General features: G+C 49.1%; 1 protein-coding gene across 4 annotated transcripts; it reads right to left on the bottom strand.

The window, feature by feature from the left end:
• Positions 1-802: 802 nt before the first annotated feature.
• Positions 803-17266, bottom strand: MPZL2 (myelin protein zero-like 2). 4 transcript variants are annotated; one of them, XM_014539175.1, is made up of 6 exons: positions 16851-17266; positions 15854-16020; positions 15133-15343; positions 10540-10687; positions 7271-7346; positions 803-966 (listed from the first exon to the last, which is right to left on the bottom strand). In XM_014539175.1, exons 1-5 carry the CDS (start codon positions 16906-16908, stop codon positions 7283-7285), a joined length of 648 nt encoding a protein of 215 aa, XP_014394661.1. In that variant the 5' UTR covers positions 16909-17266; the 3' UTR covers positions 803-966; positions 7271-7282. The 4 variants fall into 4 exon arrangements, with proteins under 4 accessions (XP_014394661.1, XP_014394657.1, XP_014394655.1 ...); XM_014539171.1 differs by lacking the exon at positions 10540-10687 and adding an exon at positions 4576-4777; XM_005856795.2 differs by lacking the exon at positions 803-966 and adding an exon at positions 4684-4777.
• Positions 17267-24647: the final 7381 nt, after the last annotated feature.

The raw sequence follows: 24647 nt of genomic DNA, 5'->3' as shown, positions 1-24647 counted from the left end.
ACGCGGCGGGTGGTTCCCTGCTGCCTGGACCCGCGGAGCCCGGGCCTGGGCACTCCCTCCCTCCGTTACGGACCCTGCAGGTCAAATAGTCCTACCCTCGGCTGTTTCCCAGGACCTTCCACTCCCGCCGCTTGTCCCATCCGAGTGCCCATCCTTGTGCCCATCCGAGTGCCCACCTGAGTGCCCATCCGAATGCCCATCCGAGTGCCCATCTGAATGTCCATCCTTGTGCCCATCCGAGTGCCCATCCGAGTGCCCATCCGAATGCCCATCCGAGTGCCCATCTGAATGTCCATCTGAGTGCCCATCCGAGTGCCCATCTGAATGCCCATCTGAGTGCCCATTCGAGTGCCCACCTGAGTGCCCATCTGAATGCCCATCCGAGTGCCCACCTGAGTGCCCATCTGAGTGCCCATCCGAGTGCCCACCTGAGTGCCCACCTGAGTGCCCATCCGAGTGCCCCGGGACAGACTTCTGTGGCAGCTCAGAGATAACCTGGGATCGCAATCAGAACCGATGTGCTGGGCCTGCGCGGTGACGGCGCCTTTAGGTGGAGCTGCTGGTCACCAAGTCAGCACCTGCTTGAATTGGTGTTTATTAAAGTGCTGTTGACGGTGCAGTGACAGCGGTTCTCAACCTGTGGATCGATCCTTTGGGGGTCGAAGGACCCTTTCACAGGGGTCACCTAAGACCATCGGAAAACACATATATAATTACATATTGCTTTTGTGATTAATCACTATGCTTTAATTATGTTCAATTTGTAACAATGAAATTGGGGGTCACCACAACATGAGGAACTGTATTAAAGGGTCACGGCATTAGGAAGGTTGAGAACCACTGGATTAAACCATTACAGCATGGGAGGGGGGGGAGGACACTGATGTTTGTCCCTTCTCTGGGACGATGAAGAGGTAAGGTTTTCACGGAGCTTGCCATGAAGTGAAGAGATGGCCTCACGTGCTTCTGAAAAAGAAATAGACGGTACCTGCTTTTATCACTAGTCAACCTGGCATCACAGGATATTGAATGAAAGCAAGAGGGGAACTGAACTCTGTTCAGCTTTTGGGGAAATGTCATAACTTTCCATTTTCAACTCTCATTCCTCTAGTACAGTGGTTCTCAACCTTGGCTGCACATTAGAATCACCTGGGAATCTTTTTAAAATCCTGATGTCTGGGCCCCATCCTCCGGAAATTCTGTTTCTTTGTTGTGGGGTGGGGCCACAACATTAGTAACAAAGAAACAGAATTTCCGGAGGATGAGGCCTAGAAATCAGGATTTTAAAAAGATTCCCAGGTGATTCTAATGTGCAGACAAGGTTGAGAACCACTGCGTGAAAACTGGTGGTTTTCACCTTTAAGAAGCTAATGAAAGAGTCCCAAGTGGAATAGCTGATATATGCCCTTGAAAGTACAGGAAACAGGCCTCTGCGGTCCATCTCCAGCATAGCCAACTTTCAGTGCAGAAAACTAGCAGCATGTTGCCAGTTGTTACTGAATTTTCAGGGTGGGGGTTGGGGGAGGCGGAGCAAAGGATCCAGGGAGGAGGGGAAAGGGTATGAGCACAAAAAACTGTGTGCGGACCAGCAGCACATTTTCCAGGAAGATCTGCCTGCGCAGCTAGACAAGGGGAGGTGGAGACAACTAGGAAAGGCCTCAGCCCATTTTTTAAAATAATCCAATAGGAGACAATAAGACCTAGGCAAGGTTGGGGGGGGGGGGCTGCTAACCGCACAGTACTCAGCCAATGAGCAGCCAGGGGAGGGGCTCCGGGACTAGGGATAAACGGCCTGGCATCCACGCTCCCAGGGTGCCTGCTCAACCAGACACCCGATCTTGCAAGACCCATTGAAAGTCTCATTTTTTGCTATTCTTCTGTCTCCCAGTCTGTTATCTGAATTCAGACAGGTGAGCGTTTCTCACAAAAGAATCCCCAACTAGGCAGTTTGTTGTGCCGGATTCTGAGTTATCCATGGCAATGTGAAAATTCTGTGAAACTCCATATCAGTTTATTTCTCCAGTAGACATTAATTCTGCCCATTATTAACTTCCAGGCTGCCAGGAAGAAAATTTCCAGTGAAGATGAAATACATATCCGTCTGTTTTCTGTTACCTGCTACTTAAAATTTAGATGTGTATATAAAGCCAATTGTATAACTGATAAATCTTTATTGCTAAAGGTTATTTACATAAATGTTTAAGGCAGAAGAAAATTATAAATCACAGAAGTTCTGTTTGGGAAGAAGACACTGAATAACTGGGTGTTTGGCCAAGACACAGCTACGAGTTTTGCTGAAACACATTCCCTGAGTTTGTAACTACTTTTTCATTGTACTGTGGGACACCTTCCAGGCCATCTGCCTGAAGAAACATCAGTGTTTATATTTTAAAAGGGTGAATTATGAAGAAAAAACAGAAAATGTGAATTAAAAATAATATTGACTCTAAATCTAATTTTTAGTTTCAAAACTGGGTATTGAAACTTTACTTTGTCAGTGTAATGGGCAAAACAAGACAGGTATGGAATGTATTTGTGAATCAAGGTTTGTATGTAAATTACACCAATTTATTTAAGAACTCTTGGGGGAAAATATCAAAGTTCAGTGTTAGACATGAGCAGAGCAAGGACGAAGGGCCAGGTACAGAAAGCTCCAGGTGCTCAGCAAGGGGCAAAGCTGGGAAAACAAGCGCCTCGCCCCCAGGGTGACCTCTCCTCCCCTCCCACATCACTGGTCCTGCGGTTTGGACCCCGATCTCTCATATCCCTGGTGAGGCGGTTTAGACCCCGACCTTCCCTCCCTAGAGATAACATCGAGGCCTCAGTTGCCTTTTGGTTCCAGGCCCAGAAAAGCAGCAAAACCAGACAAGTGACATGGTGGCTGCCTCAGGTCCAGCCACATTGACTAATGAACCCCACCCCACCCCCACCCTGGAAACAACAAATCAGGGGAGACTATAACCCTGAAAGAGCTCACCTGGGAAGCTGATGAATATTCTACTAAAGGCCCTGAGCCCTCCCCTAAGATTCCCACCTGCAAGAGAGAGAACTATGCTCAGAGCAAAGGACCCCATGTGCACTCTCCCTCCAAGGAGCAGACCCCCCCCCCCCCATTCCCTCACAGGCACGTATCCCCCACCTCATGAGACTTGGAACCAGGGGGCGATGGCAGTGACAGGTCGTCGGGGACTCACCCCCTGACCCTGTCTCCAGGCCCCCTGTGCTCTGACCTCCCAGTGAGCAGAGCAGCACCTGGACTCTGCTGCTGCTTCTTCTCTGCCTTCCTTGCTTCACTGTCCTGAGTACATTTCGCTGCCATCGTGGGCCCCGTACCCTTTGGCTCAGTGCTGTGCAGCCCTTCCCTTGGGATATCCCCAACCTCCAGCCCCTTTTCCTTAAAGAAATTCCATTTGTCTTTATTCGCCGTCTGAGATGGCCGCTTTGCCTGCCTGCCCACCACGGCATTTAACCTTCCATTCAGTATCTTTAAATACAGATCATCTATTTGAAAATTCCAGTTTATTAAAAGAAATAACATCTTTAGCCCAGTCAGTGAAAACTGAACATATCATGTTGTAAAGATGTGGGGGAAGCCTAAACTTTTAGATGTTTCCTGTCTTCTGAATAAATGCTGCTATAACTTAAGTTTGGAAATAAGCCAGAAAACTAGACACTTTTTAAAAAGCTCTCTTTTTTTCATAGCTCACTTATAACGTTTCTTTTATCTATTAGTATAAGAGAAAAAAAGAATAAAGTTGATTTCATTCTGTTAGTTTTGGCATTTCTTTGCCCCACACCAAATTCTCCCCCAGAACAAGTGAATTTTTAAAAAAGAAAGAAGTAACCTCTTCCAGTTCTCAGAGCTTTGTGTACCATTGAACAAAATGACCATCATTTAGGGTTGATTTTTTTCACCTGCCCTAAATTTTTAAAATCATAAAATACCATTTCAGAATTCTTCTAATTAACTGCTTGATGATCCCGGCTACAAAGGAATGAGCATACTTTGCTGTTGTTACAGATCATAGAGGTGGGGAGGGGGCAGGAGACACAGCCATCACTGCTCTGAAAGACCTGCGCTGTCGATGGCTTTTCACAAAACAGAAAAAAGGTGCCGGTGACAAGCAGTTCACCCAGAGAGTGGCATTTGTCACCTGTTAGCACTACGGTAGCCTTTCCTTAGCGACTCTGTGATTTAGACGGTGCTCTCTGGTAAACTTTTGATCAATTGACAAAAATAGGAAAAAACTACCATCTAGGGATATTGAAAGGAAGGTCATACGGTAAGATGTGTCCCAGATTAAAGGAGCGCCGTGAAAACCAAACTGCTCTGCGCCGCTTAACTATGGGGTTTTCTGTTCCTGGAAACAGCTGGGAGGTTGGCCTGCTTCGCTGCGAGGAGGACAGGTGAACCCATCAACTCCAGCAGCAGGAGCGCTGCTCCCGGAGCGAATGCAGAGGAAATGCGGGTGGACAGGGGGCTTTCCTCGCAGGCGCTGCCAGGGGTGCAGACGAGTCATCATCACCGAGGACTGCTCCGGCCAGAGCGCTGCTTCCCAGGGCACAAACGCTCACTTGAAGTTGCTTGCGCTCTAACTAACAGAGAAGAGGTCCTCAGCGAGGGGTGCTTTGGCCGTGTCTCCCGGGAAGGCTCGGGTGCTTGTCTGGGTGGTCCTGGGTAGAGCTGGTCGGAAACAGGTCACCACGAAAGGGCCAGCGACAAGCTTCCCTCCACTTCGGCTCCTCCTGGGGTCTTGCCCTTGGCCTCCTCCGCCTCCTGAAACACAAAGCTTCTGTGGGCCATGCACTTGGGGAGGGGGCGCCGGGACCCCCGGCCCGCGGACCATGCACTTGGGGAGGGGGCGCCGGGACCCCCAGCCCGCGGACCATGTACTTGGGGAGGGGGCGCCGGGACCCCTGGCCCGTGGACTCTGCGAGCCTCCATTTAACAGACTGGGTTTAACGGACAGAACGCCGGTCCGTGTGTCACATGTGAACATGAATACCTGTTAGTTTTAAAGTGCTTTTAACCGAGATTTGCGTATAATTAAATCAACAGGTTGGTTTTTTGTTGTTGTTGTTATCAATTCACTGTTGCTTTTAACAAATTTTCGTGAGTGGGCCACATGTTGGAAAAAACACTGATTTCGCCGACATGAATAAACATTACTACAGTATCTGCAACCACAGCCCAGCATGTAAGTGCAGAGTCGCTGCTGGTAGACAATGTAGGGGAACGGCCAGCCGCCACACGGCCCCGCACCGGGCATTGCTCCTGTGGTCCGGGCCACAGCCTCCAACCGAGACCACGTCCCCTGGCGCCCAGCACGGTGCCCGCCTTCTCGGTGACCGCTGAACGCACACACTCACCAGGCCCGTTCAGCATACACTTAAAGCTGCAGCACACAAATAGAAACCTTCTCTGCGAAGTTAAACCTTTTCTACATGATTCTAATGACACAGATGTGTCTACATACGTAAAAACAGGTGGTAAACTATCGAATTTGTCCATTTTGTAGCATATGAATTGGGAAAACCTACCTTCTCATATAAGGGACTTGGGGCTTTACCGGACACCCCCTCGCCCCAATTAGTCTGTTACATCGCGGTTTTACTGTACATACATATTGATAGACCTGTTCTCCATTGTGAATGAAAATATTCTTAAATGCATTTATTCTCCCCTAATTTCACTTTTAAAAGACGTTTCCTGATTCTTATTCTCAGTCAGTGTCCTTAATTCATCGCCTCTGCCTCCTGTGGACACTGGTGATCTGTACTCACTCACACACACATTCTCCTCTCTTTCCCTCCCTCCCTCCCTCTCTTCCTTTAATTGGAAGCAAAATCAAACAAACAGAAAAGTAGATGAGAGGCATTCACCCATCACCTAATCTTAAAGCATTTTGCCTTACTCAAATTTTTTTTGGCTGACATTTTTTCCCTGACAAATATTCCAATATGCATTTTTAGAATAGGAACATTTTCCTATATAACCACAACACCCTTATTATACCTAATAAAAATTAATAATAATTTCCTAATATCGATATTCAAATTTTTCATATTCAAGACTCCCAATTGTCCCCCAAATCTTTTTACAACTAGTTTGTTCAAACTAGTGCCATCCAGTCAGGGACCACACATTGCACTTGACTGTGTTAGCTCGTTACATTTCTTTGAATATAAAAGAGCCCCATCTTTTTTCCATGACCCGCATGTTGGAGAACCTGCTTGATTTTAAGAAGAAAATAGCCTTTGGCAAAATCTCTCTGACACCAAATTCGTCTTTCTGGGTTCACGATGGAATCGCTTCTCTCCATAGTCTATTTTATAGATCCTGAAGGTACTTTCACCGGAGTCTCGGGCTATAAAAATGTGACTCTTTTTACAAATAATAATAGTGGACCTACTTCAGAGAATAGAAGAAATTCTGATCATATAAAAAACTAAATCGCCCTAACCGGTTTGGCTCAGTGGATAGAGCTCGGCCTGCGGACTGAAGGGTCCCAGGTTCGATTCTGATCAAGGGCATGTACCTTGGTTGCAGGCACATCCCCAGTAGAGGGCGTGCAGGAGGCAGCTGATCGATGTTTCTCTCTCATTGGTGTTTCTAACTCTCTATCCCTCTCCCTTCCTCTCTGTAAAAAATCAATAAAATATATTTTTTTTAAAAATCATCCTATCTTTCACGCCTGATAAACCTGAAAACTAGAAAAACAAAATCACACACTATTAAAACTGGATTCGTGGTCCCAATAACTAAATGAGAGAAATTGAATAGTTCTGTCAAAACGTCGGGCCTATCTTTTTAAAAGCAATATTAGAACCTGGCTGGTAGCTCAGTTGGTTAGAGCGTCATCCCGACCCCGAGGTTTCAGGTTCATCCCCAGTCAGGACACATTCAAGGGTCAACCAATGAGGCATAAATAAGTAGGACACACACAGATCTCTCTCTCTTTCTCTCTCTCTCTCTCTCCCCCTCCCTCCCTCTCTCTCCTTCTCTCTAAAACCAATCAATAAAAATATATTTATTTACATGTTGAAAGTTAATTTGTTATTCTTAAATAAAGAATTCTCAAATCTTAGAATTCTCTCAGTTTAACTGCCTAGCTTCCTAAGACTTTGCACAAATCACACTCAGAGGAGAAGCCGTCCGTAACGCAGACCCAGCACCTCCCATTCACATGGGAAACACTTAACAGCCATATCATCGGGGAGATCCACATTGGAGACGAGCCGGAAAGAAGGGAACCATCTGCGACCTCACCATTGAGGAACGTTAGTCTGTGTCTTCCAGGTAAACCGCGACCTTCTTCTCTTGGTTGAGTCTTTCTTCTTCTTTTCTGTAAGAAAGAAGCAGAAACCAATGTCAAGCCAACAAGACCAGAGCAAGGGAGGCGAATCTTACATAGCTTCGGGCAAGGCATCCTTCCCCACATTCTGGGGAGAATCACATGCACCTGGATATAGAGCCCAGCTTCCGGAGAGCCAGGGCACCAGTGCCGCCTCACCTCTCACACTCAGTGCCTTCCCATGACCCTGGGTGTCTGAACTCAGACACTTCCCAGAATATTTGTAGAAGGGAGCCGTATAATTAGGGAACTGCAGGGATTTAAAGCAGACACCTTAGTTTACTATTGGTATCTTACCGCTAATTCTACTCCTTATTCAAAATAGAAAAAGTTTGAGGGGAGGGAAGGAGGTGAAAGAATTAAGTACAAATCGGTAGTTATAAAATAATCAAGGGGGTGTGACGTAGAGCATAGAGAATACAGTCAATGACTATGTACGGGGCCAGGTGGGTACTGCCTATCGAGGGGAACACTGTGTGAAGTATATGATTGTCTAGCACTCTAGCCACTACATTGTACACCTGAAACCAATACAAAATAATATTGAAAGTAAATTGTATTTGAAAAATTTTAAAAAGACAGAAAAAGTTTTGTGTTAACCTAGAAGTCATCTTTATTCATTACTAGTATATTCAGTTTAACCCCTAGAGTGCTGGGGAGCGCGATCTCGCTCCTCCTGTCTTTCGCCAAAAGTGCCGGGAGCGCTATCACGCTCCTCCTGCAGTGTCACTATTAGATGCTAGTAGTTCACTCTTTATGTGGGAAAAAAATTTTAAAACCTTAACTTAAAATGCCTTGGCAATGTTAGCATAGTTCCTAGGATATTGGTTGGCACTCAAAGGGTTAAACCAGAACCTCAGAGGTGGGTTGTTAGGCTCCTTAAAATCAATTCTATTTATTTCAGTAAATATTTCTCAAGGAAAACAAGCAAATGGTGCTGGGAGTACCAAAAAACTGCAACCTGTGCAAAGGAATGAATTTGGACTCCTACTTCACACCATCTACAAAAATTAACTCAAAATTAATCAAAGGCATAAATGTAAGAACTAAAACTGTAAAACTCTTAGAAGAAAACATAAGCACAAATCTTCATCATGTTGGGTTAAGCAATGGTATCTTCAATACAACACCAATAACATAAGCAACAAAAGAAAAAAATTGATAAATTGGACTTCATCAAAATTTTAAACTTTTGTGCTTCAAAAGACACTGTGAAGAAAGTGAAAAGACAACCCACAGAATGAGAGAAAATCATTGCAATCATACATCTAATAAAGCACTTTTAGATATTCTAAAATATATAAGGAGCTCTTACAGCTCAATAATAAAAAGACAACCCAATTTTTAAATAGGCAAAACATTTGAATAGATATATCTCCAAAAAGATATACAAATGGCCAATAAATACATGGAAAGATGTTCAGCATCACTAGTCATTAGGAAAATACAAATCAAAACCTCAATGAGCCCTGACCAGGTATCTCAGTTAGTTAGAGCATCTTCCCTATACACCAAGGTCGGCAGTTCGAGCCCCAGTCAGGACACATACAAAAGCAACCAATGAATGCATAAATAAGTGGAACAACAAATCTCTCTCTCTTCTTCTTCTCTCTTCTTCTCTCTCTCTCACTCAAATCAATAAGTAAAAAATTTTAAAAACCACCTCAATGAGAAGCCACTTGACATCCACTATGGCTATAATCAAAAGGACAGACAATAATAAGTGTTGTCAATGATGTGAACAAACTGGCATCCTCATGCATTGCTGGTGGGATGTAACATGGTGCATCTGTTTTGGAAAATAGTCTGGGAATACCTGGAAAAGGTAAACATAGAATGAACAAGTATTTTAGCAATTTCACTCCTAGGTATATACCCAGAAGAACTGAAAACATATGTCTAGGCGGGAGTGGCCAAGGAAAGGTCAATGGGGGGGAAAGGGAGTCATATGTAGTACTTTCAACAATAAAGAATTTAAATTTTTTAAAAAAGGAAACATGTCTACACACAAATTTATAGACCTATGTTCATAGCAGCATTAGTCATAGTAGCCAAAAAGTAGAGAAAACCTAAATGTCCATCAATTAAATGGATAAACAAAATGTGATATATCCACAGGTGGAATGAAGTGCTGCTACATGCTATAACATGGATGGGCTTTGAAAACCCTATAATAAGTCAAAGAATCCAGACACAAAGGCCACATATTGTATGATTCTATTTATAGGAAACGTCCCAAACAGGCCAATCCACGGAGACAGAGAGCAGAGTAGGCAGGGGCGGGTGAGAGGGGGATGGAGGGAGTGACAGCAAGAGGGTGTGGGGTGTCTTTTGTGAGTGATGAATATATTCTGGAATTAGTGGTGACTATGGAATATTAAAAGGGTGAATTTTATAGTGTGTAAATTTTATCTCAATAAAAAAATATTTACTGAGCACCTAATAGCAGCACGGCTGACTTCCCTAGGTACTGATTCACAGCGACCCTGCTGACCGCCCAGTGGCTCTTAGAAATGTGTGCTTTACATTAAAGGTGAGGAGTATTCTTTTTTTCTTTTTCTTGTTTTGGTTAATCCTCACCCAAGGATATTTTTTTCATTGATTTTTTAGAGAGAGTGGAAGGGAGTGAGGGAGGGGAAGAGAGAGAGAAAAAAACAACAAGGGTCTGAGAGAGACACATCAATAAGTTGCCTCCCGCAAGTGCACCGACCAGGGCCAGGGATTGAACCTGCAACCCAGGTACATACTCTTGACCGGGAATTGAACGCTGGACCCTTAGGTGCACAGGGCAATACTGTAACCACTGAGCACACTGGCCAGGGCAGGAGTGCTCTAAAAAAGCTTTGTCTAACAGATAGGAGTTTCTTATCCAATATTATATTAGTTTCAGGTGCACACCCCAGTTAGACATTATGTAACTTGCTAAGTGATCCTCCCGATAAACCTCATACCCATCTGATGAAACAGATTTCAATATCAAATCCTCCATCATGAAATCTGTAAAACCGAGAGCCTTTTGTAAAGTCCCTAATCCACCCCAATGCGCTCATCCTGGGAACCTGAACCCTTTCCTCTAAGATGTACTCAAAGGGCAGAGCGCCACTCCCCAGTGACTAGCCTCCCTGTGAGTGCCAGGTGCCACCCTAAGGGAGAGGAGGAGACGGCCCGGGCTGCCCAGCCTTACGGTGTGATCTCCACCACCTTGTGGGCCCTCTCGGCCCACCGCCGTTTGCGGAAATGCTGGAAGAGGACCACCCCGATCACTATGATGACCATCAGGGCGCAGGCGGAGCCAATGGCCAGGGCCAGGAAGTAGATCTCGGAGAAGCGCACTGGGGAGAGAAAAACGGTCCAGTTAGGGTTCTCTAACAGCGGAGGATTGTGATGTCAGCTAAAGGTACAATAGGGATGCACTTTTTAAAAATTTTTTATTGATTTCAGAGAGGAAGGGAGAAGGAGTGAGAGATAGAAACATCAATGATGAGAGAGAATCATTGACTGGCTGCCTCCTGCATGACCCCTACTGGGGATCAAGCCACAACCCGGGCATGTGCCCTTGACCAGAATCGGACCATGACCTCTTGGTTCAGAGGTCAACGCTTTTGTCATTAAATGGAATCGTTCACCTACCGTGTTACCTTGTAAACTCTAGTAGCACAGGAAAGCCGACATACTCCTTTGGCGGTTCTCAGACTGTGTCCCAGGAGGACCAGCAACAGAACTTTGAAACACAAATGACCAGGCCCCGCCCCAGACCTACTGAATTGCAGGTGGGGCTGGCCGTTTGCTCTAACAGTCCCTGCAGGTGATGATGCCTGATAACCTGTGAGCACCACTGGGCCGGTTGAGTAAGATTATTGCTGACCTAGTCCCATCGAGGGCCCAAACCTTTCTCCCTCAGTCCCTCTGCCATTCAGTGAGTCATTTATTCAGATGTGTGAAGGGCCTACCATGTTCCAGGCACTGATGGAAACACCAAGCCAAAAACTGACATCACCTTCAAGGAACTCACACCCCTGGGAAGACAGGTGGGTAAATCAGTGACAACACTTGTGCATCGTTAACAACAGGCCGCTTTCTGAGAACTGCCTCGGTAGGCAATGTTGTCACTGTGCAGACATCCTAGAGCGCCTTACACACCTCGGCTGTCTGCGCAGCCCACTGCTCCCAGGCTACAGCCCTGGCCGGCACGTCACTGTCTGAATTCCGTAGGCAGTTGTAACACAGTGGTATTTGTGCATAGAAACATATCTACACATAGAAAAGGTACAATAAAAACATGCTATAAAAGCCCGGCCAGTGTGGCTCCATGGTTGAACATCAACCTATGAACCAGGAGGTCGCGGCTCGATTCTGTCTGGGTTGCGGGCTCTGGTCCCCAGGAGATGGAGCATAGGAGGCAGCTGATCAATGATTCTCTCTCATCATTGATGTTTCTATCTCTCTCTCCCTCTCCCTTCCTCTCTGAAATCAATAAAAATATTTTTTAAATGTTTTAAAAGAATAGGGAGAGGGAAAACCATTGATTGGAGAGTGCAGCATTAAGCGGCTGCCTCCTGCACGCCCACCACCAGGGGTCAAGCCCAAAACCTGGGGACCTGCCCTGATTGGGAATCACCCCGGAGACCCTTGATGCCTGGGACCACGCCCAAGCACCCCGGCCACCAGGCAGCTTTTTAAGGAGCTCATTGAGGCTGCAGAGGCTCCTGCTAAGCTTCCCTGTGCGTTTTCCTGCGGCCTTATTCTTGCCGGGCAGTTTCCTTCCTCTGCCTCCTCTGCAGCTGTGTTCGCTGTGCCAATCCAGCCCCGCCCCGTCCGTCCGTCCCTCGGGAGCCAGGCCAGGTGCTCCGGGTGGTCCTCATCACGCTGAGGCTCACGTCGTTCCCATGGCAACCACATCCTTGTTCTTCACAACCTCTGTGCTGTGATGTGAAATGGCTACAGCGTCACCGGGGGGTGGGAGTTTTTCGGCTCTGTGGTCACTGTGTGACCGCCACTGCACATGTGGTCCACTGTGACCGAAGCATCATCATGTGGCACAGGACTGACAGTCTATCGGGTGAACGATGCAAGAGGGACCCCACAGGTCAGGGTCCCTAAACCAGGGACCTTGTGCCTGTGACGTCTGGGTCTCTGTCTTTCTTTTTTTTTTCTTTTTTTTAATCCTCACCCGGGATATTTTTCCATTGATTTTTAGAGAGAGGGAAAGACAGAAAGAAATACCAGTGTGAGAGAAACACATCGATCCCAGGCCAGGGAAGAGCCTGCAGCCGAGATACATGCCCTTGACCGGAATCGAACCAGGGACCCTTTGGTCCGCAGGCCGACGCTGTATCCACTGAGCCAAACCGTCTAGGGCTTGATTTCTGGTTTAAAATTCAATAAACCCTCAGAACCAGCAAGGACAGTAGAGATGTCAAGCTCGGGGGCTCCCAGCCTGGAGTCCACAGCTTACTGTGTGTGTGCATTCTCTGTGTACCTGCCCTGGGTACAAGGCCACGGCTTACTGTGTGTGTACATTTACTGTGGACGCAGGGCCACGGCTTTCCGTAGATCTCAGAGCAGTGACCCCGTATGTTTAAGAACCATGTTTCTTGTCTAATCTGTTCGGTTTGCAGAGGAAGAAACTGAGGTCCAAGGATAGGATATTACTCCTTTCAGCACTCAGATTGCTGCTCCAGAGGCACAGCTCTCTCCTGACAGGGCCTGGAGGCCGGTTCTGGGGCGGGAAGGAGGAATTCACACGACTTTACAGGGCAGTGATACTGTGTTAGTTCAGAGCACACAGCAGCAGAGAAAGCTCGGTTAAATACCAGCTCCCCCACTTTCTAGCTGTGAGATTGGGGTAATTAACTTCCTTGAGCGTCCATTTCCACCATGTACAAAATAGACATAACAATACCCATTTCTTGAGTTCTTACTAAAAACAAAATTGTTCATTTAAATTGTTCCCAGCTGTGCCTCCACGTAATAAACAGTCAGCATACGGTAACTACTATAATTTTCAGCACGATTCAGAGTTTGGGGACTTTTTACATTTGTTATCTCATTTTATCCTCACCCTAATCCAGGGGTGGGCAACCCCCGGCACGCGTGCCAAACATGGCTCGCCAGTAACTTTTGCTGGCACGCGAATCCCTCTCTTATAATCTTCCATTTACAATTGTGAATCTTTGTTCTCAGTGATGAATTTTGTGAAGTCTCGTAATAGGAGTAGCCTGACGGATGAAAGTAGTAGCTCATGCATATCTCTGAAGGTCACGAAATATAAACCTGATGTAAAATCTGTCATCAGTGATGCAGCAGCAAAAGTCCCACTGATAATATCAAACGGAGTCATAAAGTTTTCTGTCAGACTATCTGTACATGTATACATTAAAAAATAAATGTATTTTTCATCGTCATATACTGTGTTTTTGTCGCTCAAATGAATTTTATTATTTCTTCAAGGTTCTTCACATACGTACACCTTAAGAGATATCAAGTAGGCGTGACATGTTCTCAAAAAATTAGGGTTGGCACGCAGAAGAATTTTGAGTCAGAGATTTTGCTGGTTTTGGCACGCACTCACAAAAAGGTTGCCCACCCCTGCCCTAATCCTCGCTGTATTGTTCTCACTTGCCTGGAGGGAAATGATTCATCTACAGCTGCAGTGCCGCGGTCTTTGCTCTGTTACCCGGCACCGCTGGCCGGGCTGGGTCATGGGACGCAGACAATGCGCAGTTGGGAGCATCATTCTGGAGCCAAAGATGCCCCACCCACCAGCTACGTGACTGTGGACAAGTGGACAAGTGACCTCACCTCTGTGAGCCTCAGTGTCCTCATTAGTAAAATGGGGGTGGGGGGGACACCAAGAACACAAGGAACTGACGTGATACGTGAAGATTAAATAAGATACACAAAGCCCCTGACACCATTCGGTAAAAAAGGGCCCCTGATGGGCGTCTGCGGCGAGGGGGGCTGTGAAAACCAGGAGACAGCGCCTCCAGCACGGATGGCAGGGGCCCAGCAGGCACTCGCTCGACTCCTGGGAGGAAGTGGCTGAATGAACAGACCATGGCTACCCTTTACCAGGGAGTTGCTTCCTCTCTCTCCACGGTCTCACGCCATTTTTGTAACAGCTTCCTTGGATCCCTTGCTTTCCTTTCTGTTTCTCGCCACAAACAAAGCCTTTCTCTTTCACCCCAGGATTTCTCACTCTCCCTCCGTAACTTCCAGATTGAAAGGGCTCATCCTTCTCTCTACACTTTCAGCCACCTCAAAAGATGGCCCCTTTCTTTTCTTTCTTTTTAATTATTTTTATTTTCTTTATTTTTATCGACAGCAGAGAGAGGAAGGGAGAGGGAGAAGGAGAGGGAGAGGAGAGAAACACCAGGATTTCTCACTCTCCCTCCGTAACTTCCAGATTGAAAGGGCTCATCCTTCTCTCTACACTTTCAGCCACCTCAAAAGATGGCCCCTTTCTTTTCTTTCTTTTTAATTATTTTTATTTTCTTTATTTTTATCGATTTCAGAGAGAGGAAGGGAGAGGGAGAAGGAGAGGGAGAGAGAGAGAGAAACATCAATGATGAGAGAGAATCATTGATCAGCTGCCTCCTACAGGCCCCACACTGGGGATCGAGCCCACAACCCGGGCATGTACTCTTGACCGGAATCCAACCTGGGAGCCTTCAGTTCGCAGACCGACGCTCTATCCAGTGAGCCACACCGGCTAGGGCTGCCCTCTCTTTTCTACAAGCTCCCAGGCTTCCCCAAACCCTTCCCCAGCGGCACCTACCGGTCTGCACGACGCTGAGCCGGATCTCCCCGACGAGCCCGTCCACGTCGGGCGGGTTCTTCACCTGGCAGGTGTATGTCCCGTTGTCGTCGAACCGCAGCTTCCAGAGCATGATGGAGGCGTCGTACCGCTCGGGGTTCCCGTCCCAGACCACCCGGTCCTTGAACCGTCCGCTCATGGGTTTGAAGGGGTCCATGTGGTAGTAGAAAACCTGGGAGGGAGAAATGGCAAAGGTCTTCCTCAGGGCCAGGGCTGGGGGGTGTGGGGGGGAGCAGAAGAGACCCCGCCAGCCTCGAGGCCCGGCCGTGCTCAGCAGGAGCTCCCGGCTCTCCCTGCCAGCGGCCTCTGTCCCGGGAACTGCTTCCCAGCCCTGCCCTGTGCTCGTTGCTAAAACTCTAATAAATACATAACTGGCCCTGGCCGGTTTGGCTCAGTGGATGGAGCATCGGCCTGCAGACCAAAGGGTCCCAGGTTCGATTCCTGGTCAGGGTACACGCCTGGGTTGCAGGCTCAATCCCCAGTGTGGGGTGTGCAGGAGGCAGCCGATCCATGATTCTCTCTCATTTTTGATGCTTCTATCTCTCTCTCCCTCTCCCTCTCTGAAATCAATAAAAATATATTAAAAAATAAAAAAATGAACAGACACAGGAAGGGCCAGGAGAAACAGACGGGCTTGTTTTCCTAACCCAGATCCCCGAGAAAATGACGCCCATCTACTTACAAACTGCTCAGAGCCCCCATCCTGGGGGCGGAAATTCCAGGTCACGGTCAGAGCGTCGCCGACGGGGGCGAAGCTGGAGAAAGTGCACTTCAGCCGGACGTCCGTGCCGTTCACAGCCTCCAGCACCCGGGACGTGTAAATTTCCACGGCGGCTCCGGGCCCGAGAGCTGCGGCAGGAGCAGGAGGAAGAAGGGTCAACAGGCAGGAGCCGAGAGCTGCTGCCTCTGCCAGAGTCCCGTGTGAGCGGGCGCAGAGCGGAGCTGAGAGGCCTCCTCAACTTTCTCCACCCGCCTGCCTGCGGGCATGACACCCACTTCAAACTGTTAGGAGAAACCTCAGCCATCGGCAAATCAAAGGAAAGCAGAAACCAAGAAGTCTACAGGGATCCGAACATGCATTGGACGAGAGTTCGAGTGCCGCGGTATGTGCTGCGTGTGACGGTCCTTGAGCAGGGAGTTGTCCAGAGGGGCCCTTGCTACGTCTTCTGCAGAAATTAAGTTCAAGGCCAGACGGTTCGTGCTGGCAGGGACCCCGACGCTTCACACCCCGGCCTCCTCCGCATGACGGTCACGCTCAGAACGGCGTGGGGCGGGTCCAGACCACCCGGCCTCTCTCCGCACAGTGCGGCTCCCCAGCGCTGCCCCGGGGCTCCCAGCGGCCCAGACCCGACCCACAGGAGGCCCGCCCAAGCCCCGCCTGAGAGGAGGTGAAGCAGCGGCCGGAAAATGGTTGGTAACCTGAGATTTGAAAACCCTCTCTGTGCCCGGCCGCTGGCAGCCGAGTCTCACCGAAACCTGTTTGTCCAAAAGCAGTTCCTCCAAGTACCCCCTGACTTCGGTTTCAGTAAAGTCCACCCCAAAGCGGCTGCCACTGTGGCTCAGGCTCCAGAGGAAAACTCTGGCTCCTTCCTAGACAATTCGCTCCCTTCACGGGGTGGGCGGTGAGGGGGGTGCTGCGGGAGCCCCCCTGCCCCCCTCCCCCGCTCCCTGGCCCTTACCTGTGAGCTGTATGCCCAGCAGGAGCAGCGCAGCGCGCGGGAGGCTCCGGCCATACATGAGGAAGCCCAGCCCTGGCCCCCAGGCCAGACGGCAGACGGAGGGCTGCAGCCCCCTGCCAGGCCACTCCCGAGCGGGCACCTGCGTTGTCCGGAGCGAGGCAGCCCCTCACCTGTGGGAACCCGAGCGCCCGCGCCTGTGACTCATCCCTGCTCCGCGGGTGCACTTTGCTGGAATGAAAGGTGGGGCCTCCGCTCCCAGCGCCTCCCCCCTGCCTCCTCCCTCCGCCCTCTGCCCTGAGCGAGTCTGCACAGAGCCCCACAGCCGCAGCCTCGCTCTCCTGCTCGGCTCCTCTGGGCGCTGGCCTCCGGGTGGCTCGGAAGCGGCGGGGAGGGGGTGCCAGGCTGCCGCGTCCCAGCCGCTTTGGCCTTGGCCCCTGCACACGCTTTTTACAAACAGGCTGCAGGCCCGCCTGGGAAGGGGGTGTTGAAACTGCCTGGCAGGGATTGGCCTCCGGAAGCACCTCCCTGCTCAGCACCCTCTGTGGGCAAAGTCCTGCAGTGCCTGCCCTCAGCCTGAGTCACATGTGCCCATGCGGATTCTGAGCCTTTGCAAGCCCGTAGCTTCCCCGAGACCCACCTGCGATACACTGGCCAAAGCAACCTTCATGTCTAATGACCCTCCCCTTTGCAGCTTTTAAAGACCATCGGGATGGCATCCCTGCCTGGCTCCGGCCATCCCCACGCAGCCCGCAAAGCGCTTTTTCACCTGTTAGCGCATCTCTGCGATCCTCCCGCGGTGTTCCCACCCCACCTGCGAGGGTGTTCCCACTTCACCTGCAAAGACTCGAAGAGCCCAGAGGAGGTAAATGTTTTGCCCAAAGTTGCACAGCCAATAGGTAGCAAACCTGGAACTGTTCGGAGTCTTAAACCTAGTGCTCTTTTTACAAAATAACAGGCGTGTGAACAACCAACACAGAGGACTCTGCAGGAAAGGCCTTCAAAATACGTCACTGCCTTGGGCCTCCCAGTTCACCGGCCCCTTTCAGGGCCACCCCGCGGGAGGAAGCTCAGGTAGAGGAATTCCGATGCACCAAGGCCTCCCTCTCCAGAAGGAGGTCCGTGACCAGCCCTGGCAGCAGCGCAGGGGGGAGAGAGAAAGGTTCCGCCTGCAGTGAAGACGTGGGCTCGGCTGGCCCAGGAGCCTCTCCCCCAGCGCAGACGAACTGCCCTTGCAAATGCGTTAGTGATTCTGAAAATTCTGCCAGTTAAATCCTGGGACAGAGACGTGGCCAGGGGCTGGAGGCAGGGGCAGTCGGACTGGAAACGCTAAAACATGGGGAAGAAAAGAGAAAACTCTACTGAGAGAGGAAGATTACAAAAGTGAAGAACAAGAAAAGCAAAAGAGGAAAGAAAAACAGGGGGCGAAAATACGGTCACGGAGAAGGAAGAAAGGTAAGAAACAACAGAAGTCGGTGTGAGAGCTGAGCCTCACACCAGGCTGCCCGGAGGCAGGGCCCGCACCCAGCGGGACGCGGGGAGGGTTTCTGAAAACAGTGAGTGTGTGGCTCCTTTGTCAGCTCCCAGGTCTGCGATCAACCTAAAATCAGGGTGCGGGGGCCTTTGAAACAGCGAGAGGACAAAAGAGAGCTTTTCTGGTGGAGAAGTCCCGAGAGTTCAGCTCCAGGACCTGAAAGAAAGGAGTTAGGGGAACGGGATCCCCTGCTGGCGGGCAGCTCTCAGGAAGGCAGCCTGAGGGAGAGCGAGAGGGAGAGCTGAGGCCCAGCCAGCCGCCCAGTGTGCTGCGAGGTCGGGTTACCAGCGCGGCGGGAGGCACGAGAAGCAGCAGGAGAGGAACCAGGGCCAGAAGCACTGAACAAACTGCCTGTTGTCAGGAGAGAAGAACGCCCCCCAGGTAGCCCACCGCCTGGGGACACGGCCAGCCCTGCCAGGAGGGCCAGCAGCTGCCCAGGGCCCCGGCTCAGCAGAGTTCAAGCACCTGGCCTCGTGCCCAGCGACGCCCAGTTCCTTCCAGTTAGCAGGAGTGGCTGGGGTCACCCAGTTTCCCTCCCTGGGTGGGGCGGGAGGAGGCCAAGGGCGGGGCTAAGTAGAGAAAACACACATGAAAAGGAGGTTTGCCCCTAAGAGTCCCAGGATGCCGGTCAGCAGGACTTTGATAGAAGCTGGAGGCATTGGCTGGGTTCTGCCCACCGGCGGGGAGACCCCTGCTGTGGGAGACCCCTGCTGTGGGAGACCCTTGTTGTGGGAGACCCCTGCTGTGGGAGACCCCCTGTAGGAGATCCCCCTGTGGGAGACCCCCCTGTGGGAGACCCCCGCTGTGGGAGACCCCCTGTAGGAGACCCCCCTGTGGGAGACCCCAGTGGAGCCACCACCACCATGTCTGACCGGGAGGCAAGACCGTCACCTGAGGACTTGGGGGTGAGTAGGAAGGAGAAGACATTCAACTCAGAGTCCGTGGACAGGAGAGCAGTGAGGGTCACTTCTGAGTGAAAAGGACACACATCCCAGGAAACTCAGGGCCCCACACCGTCCCCAGTGGGAGTCCAGGGACTGCACTCAGGTTCTCCCTGAAGGTCAGAGAGTGGCTGGTGATCATGCCCCAGGAGGACGGGCAGTGGAGGGGACGATGGGGTTGAAGTCCATCAGGGGCAAACAGGGGGTCATTCCTTTTGTTTTGGTTTTTATTCTCACCCAAGGATATTTTTCCATTGATTTTTAGAGAGAGTGCAAGAGAGGTGGAAGACACAGAGAGAAACATCGATGTGAGAGAGACACATTAATCGGCTGCCTCCTGCCCATGCCCTGACCAGGACCAGGTATTGAGCCTGCAACTGAGGTGCATGCCCTTGACTGGAATAGAACCCGGGACCCTTCAGTCCACAGGCCAACACTCTATCCACTGGGCCAAACCGGCTGGGGCTGCCCTCTCCTTTGGAGTGTTGCGCATGTGCACAGGGAGGACTGGTGCTTTCTGGCTTGTGATAAATAAGGTGAGTTGATGCAAGTGTCATAACAACGTCTAACAGCCCGGGTTCCAGCCTATGACTGCTTCCCTTCAGCACTGGGCCTTCCCGGGGGAGGGGAAGTTCCCAGAGACCTGAACTCCGGGAAAATTATCTTTCCTCAACTTGAAGCTTCTTTTAAAATTTGAAAGTCAAGCCCCAGCCAGTTTGGATCAGAGGATAGAGCATCGGCCTGCAGACCAAAGGGCCCTGGGTTCGATTCCGTTCAAGGGCATGTACCTCAGTTGCAGGGCCCTCCCCGACCTGGTCCCTGGTCGGGACACGTGCAGGAGGCAACAATCGATGTACTTCTCTCACATTGATGTTTCTCTCTGCTTTCCCTCTTTCTGAAAATCAATGGGAAAATATCTTTGGGTGAGGATTTAAAAAATAATAAAGATCTGAAGGTCTGGACCAAAAGAAGAGGAGCACCAGGTCAGAGTCCGGATGACAGGCGGGGTGAGATAAAGACGAACTCCAAAGCCGCTTCACTAGAGAGAAGGCATTGGAAGAGGAAGGAAGGCTCTGCCAGAAGGTCCCAGCGCAGCGCAGTGCCATCAGCAGAGAGTAGCTATTCGTGCAGATGTGTGTACAACAGGACACTGCTCTTTTCATTTTATGTCTGCTTTTGGGATATGGGCTTTCAATGGACATTGTCTGCACCAGCTTTATTAAAATGAACAAAATATTTGTAAAAATTATTTTAAAAAAACAAACAAAAAACAACAACTGGAGGCATCCAGGTAAGGCCTAGGTTATAGTTAGCGTCTAGGCCAGTGATGGCGAACCTATGACATGCATGTCAGAGGTGACACGCAAACTCATTTTTTTGGTTGATTTTTCTTTGTTAAATGGCATTTAAATATATAAAATAAATATCAAAAATATAAATCTTTGTTTTACTATGGTTGCAAATATAAAAAATTTCTATTTGTGACACGGCACCAGAGTTAAGTTAGGGTTTTTCAAAATGCTGACACGCCGAGCTCAAAAGGTTCGCCATCACTGTCTAGGCAAATGAAAGAACAGGAAGAGGAATTCTAGACTAAAAGAGGGGAAAAAGGGAAGCTCCTCCCTCTGTCCCAACAGCCCACACATATCCCGACACATGGCTAGCGGAGCTCGGCCTTGGCCAGGAGGGGCTCGCAGGGGCCCAGAAGACACGGAGGACCGAGGGCCTGGATCATCATTTGTAAAAATGGTCGTCTCAACAGCCCAGGCAGAAGTGGTTTCCTCGCCACAAGATAAAACTCGCATCCTGTGAAGCACAGTACACTTAGCTCTCTGGGTAGTTCAAATAAAGTGTGTGTTTACTCAAAGGTTCCTGTCCATGTCTTTCTTACTAGTAAAAGTTTTATTAAATTGCTGTTATATGCTGGGCTAGACATGTAAAGTAGAATGAGACATTTCTGCCTGGTGGGGGGGTGATCAGAATCTAAAGAGGAAGTGAAGTATGTATGTAAATAAATAATTAGCATATTTGTGACTTTTGAACTGAACCCTTAAAGGACCAATAAGAATTCTGGAAAGATGCCCGGCTGGTGTGGTTCAGTGGTTGAGCGTTGACCTAGGAACCAGAAGGTCATGGTTCAATTCCCAGTCAGGGCAACATGCCCGGGTTTCAGTCTCGATCCCCAGTGTGAGGCGTGCAGGAGGCAGCCGATCAATGATTCTCTCTCATTATTGATGTTTCTATATCTCTCTCCCTCTCCCTTCCTCTCTGAAATCAATAAAAATATATATATATATTTTAAAAAGAATCCTGGAAAGAGATGAGAAACAAAGGTAATCCTGTTGGGACAAATGGGTGGGAATATGGTGTCACCTGGGGACTCCAAGCAACCCCTCAATACTGGAGGAGGGCCAGGCCAGGAGGCGGAAGAGAGATGCAGGGCTCAGATGTGGAGGGTCCTCATTAAGCCTGAGGGGAAATAGTGAGGGGCAATAGTGAGGGGAAGTAATGAAAGTCTTGAGACATCAGCACCACATACTCTACAGTGTTCTCACTAAAAGTAGAAACTTAACACGAGTTTTCAAAAGACTCAGAGATTCCCAGTTTTCCCTTACCAACAATTCCTATTTACACCTCCTTAAAAAAAATTCCTCTGGTTTAGAGAGCCTTTTAACAATGAGAGAGGGAGGTGAGGATGCCATAGTCCTAGATGAGAGGCAGCTCTTGGCCCCCAAAGAAAAGGTATGTTCCCTTTGGTCCTCCTCCTTGTCTCAAGTTTCCTAGGGATACTCCAGAGTAGGTGTGGGTCTGAGACTGAGCTCTGACAGCTTAGAAGACCTGGGAGGGCCCGGCCCATCTCCCCTCAGGCAGCGGGGACACCATCTAGGAGAGCCTGAGGCTCCTTCCTAATTAGAGGAGAGACCAGGCTCTTATTAACCAGCTTCTCTGACTAATAGCTTCTTCTATTCTGAAGGGCTAGCCTATGGTGTGTCTTTGAAGGCAACTTTGAATCTCCCAGGAGAGTAAAGGGGCCTTGATGGATGCATTTGCCTATCTTTCTCTTCACCATATGGACCATGCCTACATAATGGGTGAGAGTTTACATTTATACTGTGTGTATTGATGAACACAGTATCTCTTGGTTACCATGACCACTTTTTACTCTTAGAAAAGTAATTCATTTCCTGAGAAAAGAAATAGCAATTTTTAAAATATATTTTTATTGATTCCAGAGAGGAAGGGAGAGGGAGAGAATGATAGAAACATCAATGATGAGAGGGAATCATTGATTTAGCCACTTTTTTTTTTTGCTACTAAATAAAAAGAGGCATGAGGCACAGAAGCTGTAGTCTGACCTGCTTAGATCCAAATCCAAGCTTGACCACTGACCTTGGGCAGTTGGGTGATTCTCTGTGCCTTAATTATCTCACATGTGAAATGAGAACAATAACATCTGTCCAGTAGGCGTCATATAAGAATCACTGTGAAATGCTGTGTTTACATAAAGCTCTATGAAGAACCAAGATGGCAGCGTAGACAAAGGCAGGTACTCGCTGCCTCCCACAACCACATCAAAATTACAAACTAAAATGCAGAACAACCATCATCCAGAACCACCTGAAAGCTGGCTGAATGGAAGTCCTACAACTAGAGAAGTAAAGAAGAAAGCACACAGAGACTGGTAGGAGAGGCAGAGGCACCGAACGGGCTGGACCGACACCCACGTGTGGTGTTTTTTTAATCGGGAGGGATATCTCGGCTGCAGAGGCCTCCCATGAGGAGCAAGGGGTCCCAGCCCCACACCAGACCCCAGCCCAGGGTTCCATAGCTTGGAAGAGAAGCCCTTATAACTGCAGGCTGTGAAACCAGCGGGGCTTGTGGCTGAGGGACACGAAAGCTGCTGGAGACCCAGGTGTTCCTATTAAAGGGCTGGCACACAAACTTACTCAGACCCGATTCTTCTGGGCTCCACTGCCGGGAGGCTTTGGGGGACCCAGGGACATACAGGGAGGAACTGGATTGTCTAGAATCATGGCAGGAACTCGGGGGCAGCTTTTTCCCAGACAGGGGTGCTCACAGGGGTCATTGTTCCTGTCCTGGGACCTCTGGGACCTCCCCCATCACAGAGCTAACTGGCAGCCATATTTGACTTTCCATCAGCAGGGCTCACACTGTTTGCTTGCCCTGAGACCCCATCCCATCCAATTTTCAGCACCACCCAAGCTGTTTGCAGTGGCTTCTCCATATGAATGGCCTCATTCAGGCTTCAGAGTTTGCTAAAATCTCTCAAACAAGCTGCAGGTGATGTCAGTGTGCCCCAAACCTATCAATAAAAGGACCAAGACTGGGCCCTTACACCAGTCTGCCTTCACAAATCCAATTCAAGTAGCAGCCATCTGCAGACCTCTCTGTAGCTCCTGCCAGGTGGCCCCAGGCAGTGGCTGACTTTGCACCTCCCAGAGGCCCCAGAGCCAGTGTGCCTGGTGGACAGCTTCAGACCACACACCAGATTACAACTCTATAAATCCACAAACAATACACTCAAGGGGCAGACTCAGTGAGCAACAAAGCCCCATTAAACCAAGTCCTAATCCATAGCTGCTCTTCCTGCATAGCTGCTCTTCCACTGTAGTCACAGCTAGCCCTCAAAGCCAATTGGCCCAGAGGTCAATTCCCAATGACGCCAACAGTAATCAAGGCTCAACTACAACAAGACTGCTTACAGCTCGCACAGGGGTGCACTAGAGTGCCCAGAACAGGTGACTGAGCCCCTGGGTCCTACAGGACACCTACTACTAGATAAGGCCACTCTACCAATTCCAGGAGACATAGCAGCTCAATCTAATACATAGAAACAAACACAGGGAAGCAGACAAAATGCAGAGACAAAGAAACATGTCACAAATGAAAGAAATGGAAGCAAGCAAGCTACTGGATACAGAGTTCAAAACCATGGTTATAAGGTTACTCAAGGACCTTAATGAGAGCTTCAAGGGACTTAATGAGACTTTAAAGGATCTTAGTGAGAATGTCAGACTTGAAAAAGGACCAGTCAGAAATTAAGCATACACTAACTGAAATAAGTAATAATTTACAGGGATTCAACAGTAGAGTAGAGGATTCTGAGAATCAAATTAACGATTTGGAATATGAGGAAGCAAAAAACACCCAATTAGAAGAGCAAAAAGAAAAAAGAATCCAAAAATATGAAGACATGCCCTGACTGGTTTGGCTCAGTGGATAGAGCGTTGGCCTGTGGACTGAAAGGTCCCAGGTTCGATTCTGGTCAAGGGCATGTACCTTGGTTGCGGGCACATCCCCAGT

Source organism: Myotis brandtii, unplaced genomic scaffold (assembly GCF_000412655.1).
Source record: "Myotis brandtii unplaced genomic scaffold, ASM41265v1 scaffold105, whole genome shotgun sequence".
In the NCBI taxonomy this organism is placed as follows: Eukaryota; Metazoa; Chordata; class Mammalia; order Chiroptera; family Vespertilionidae; genus Myotis; species Myotis brandtii.
The sequence above is the reverse complement of the archived record's forward strand: the minus strand, read 5'-3'. Positions and strand labels throughout refer to the sequence as shown.

Bases quoted from the DNA above. Each gene is read 5' to 3' on its own strand.
- MPZL2 (XM_014539171.1), bottom strand. From the start codon at position 16,908: ATGTATGGCCGGAGCCTCCCGCGCGCTGCGCTGCTCCTGCTGGGCATA. The intron at 16,021-16,850 runs GTAAGGGCCAGG...CTCCTGCCGCAG, and splicing joins GCTGGGCATACAGCTCACAG to CTCTCGGGCCCGGAGCCGCC. The intron at 15,344-15,853 runs GTAAGTAGATGG...TCTCCCTCCCAG, and splicing joins ATGGGGGCTCTGAGCAGTTT to GTTTTCTACTACCACATGGA.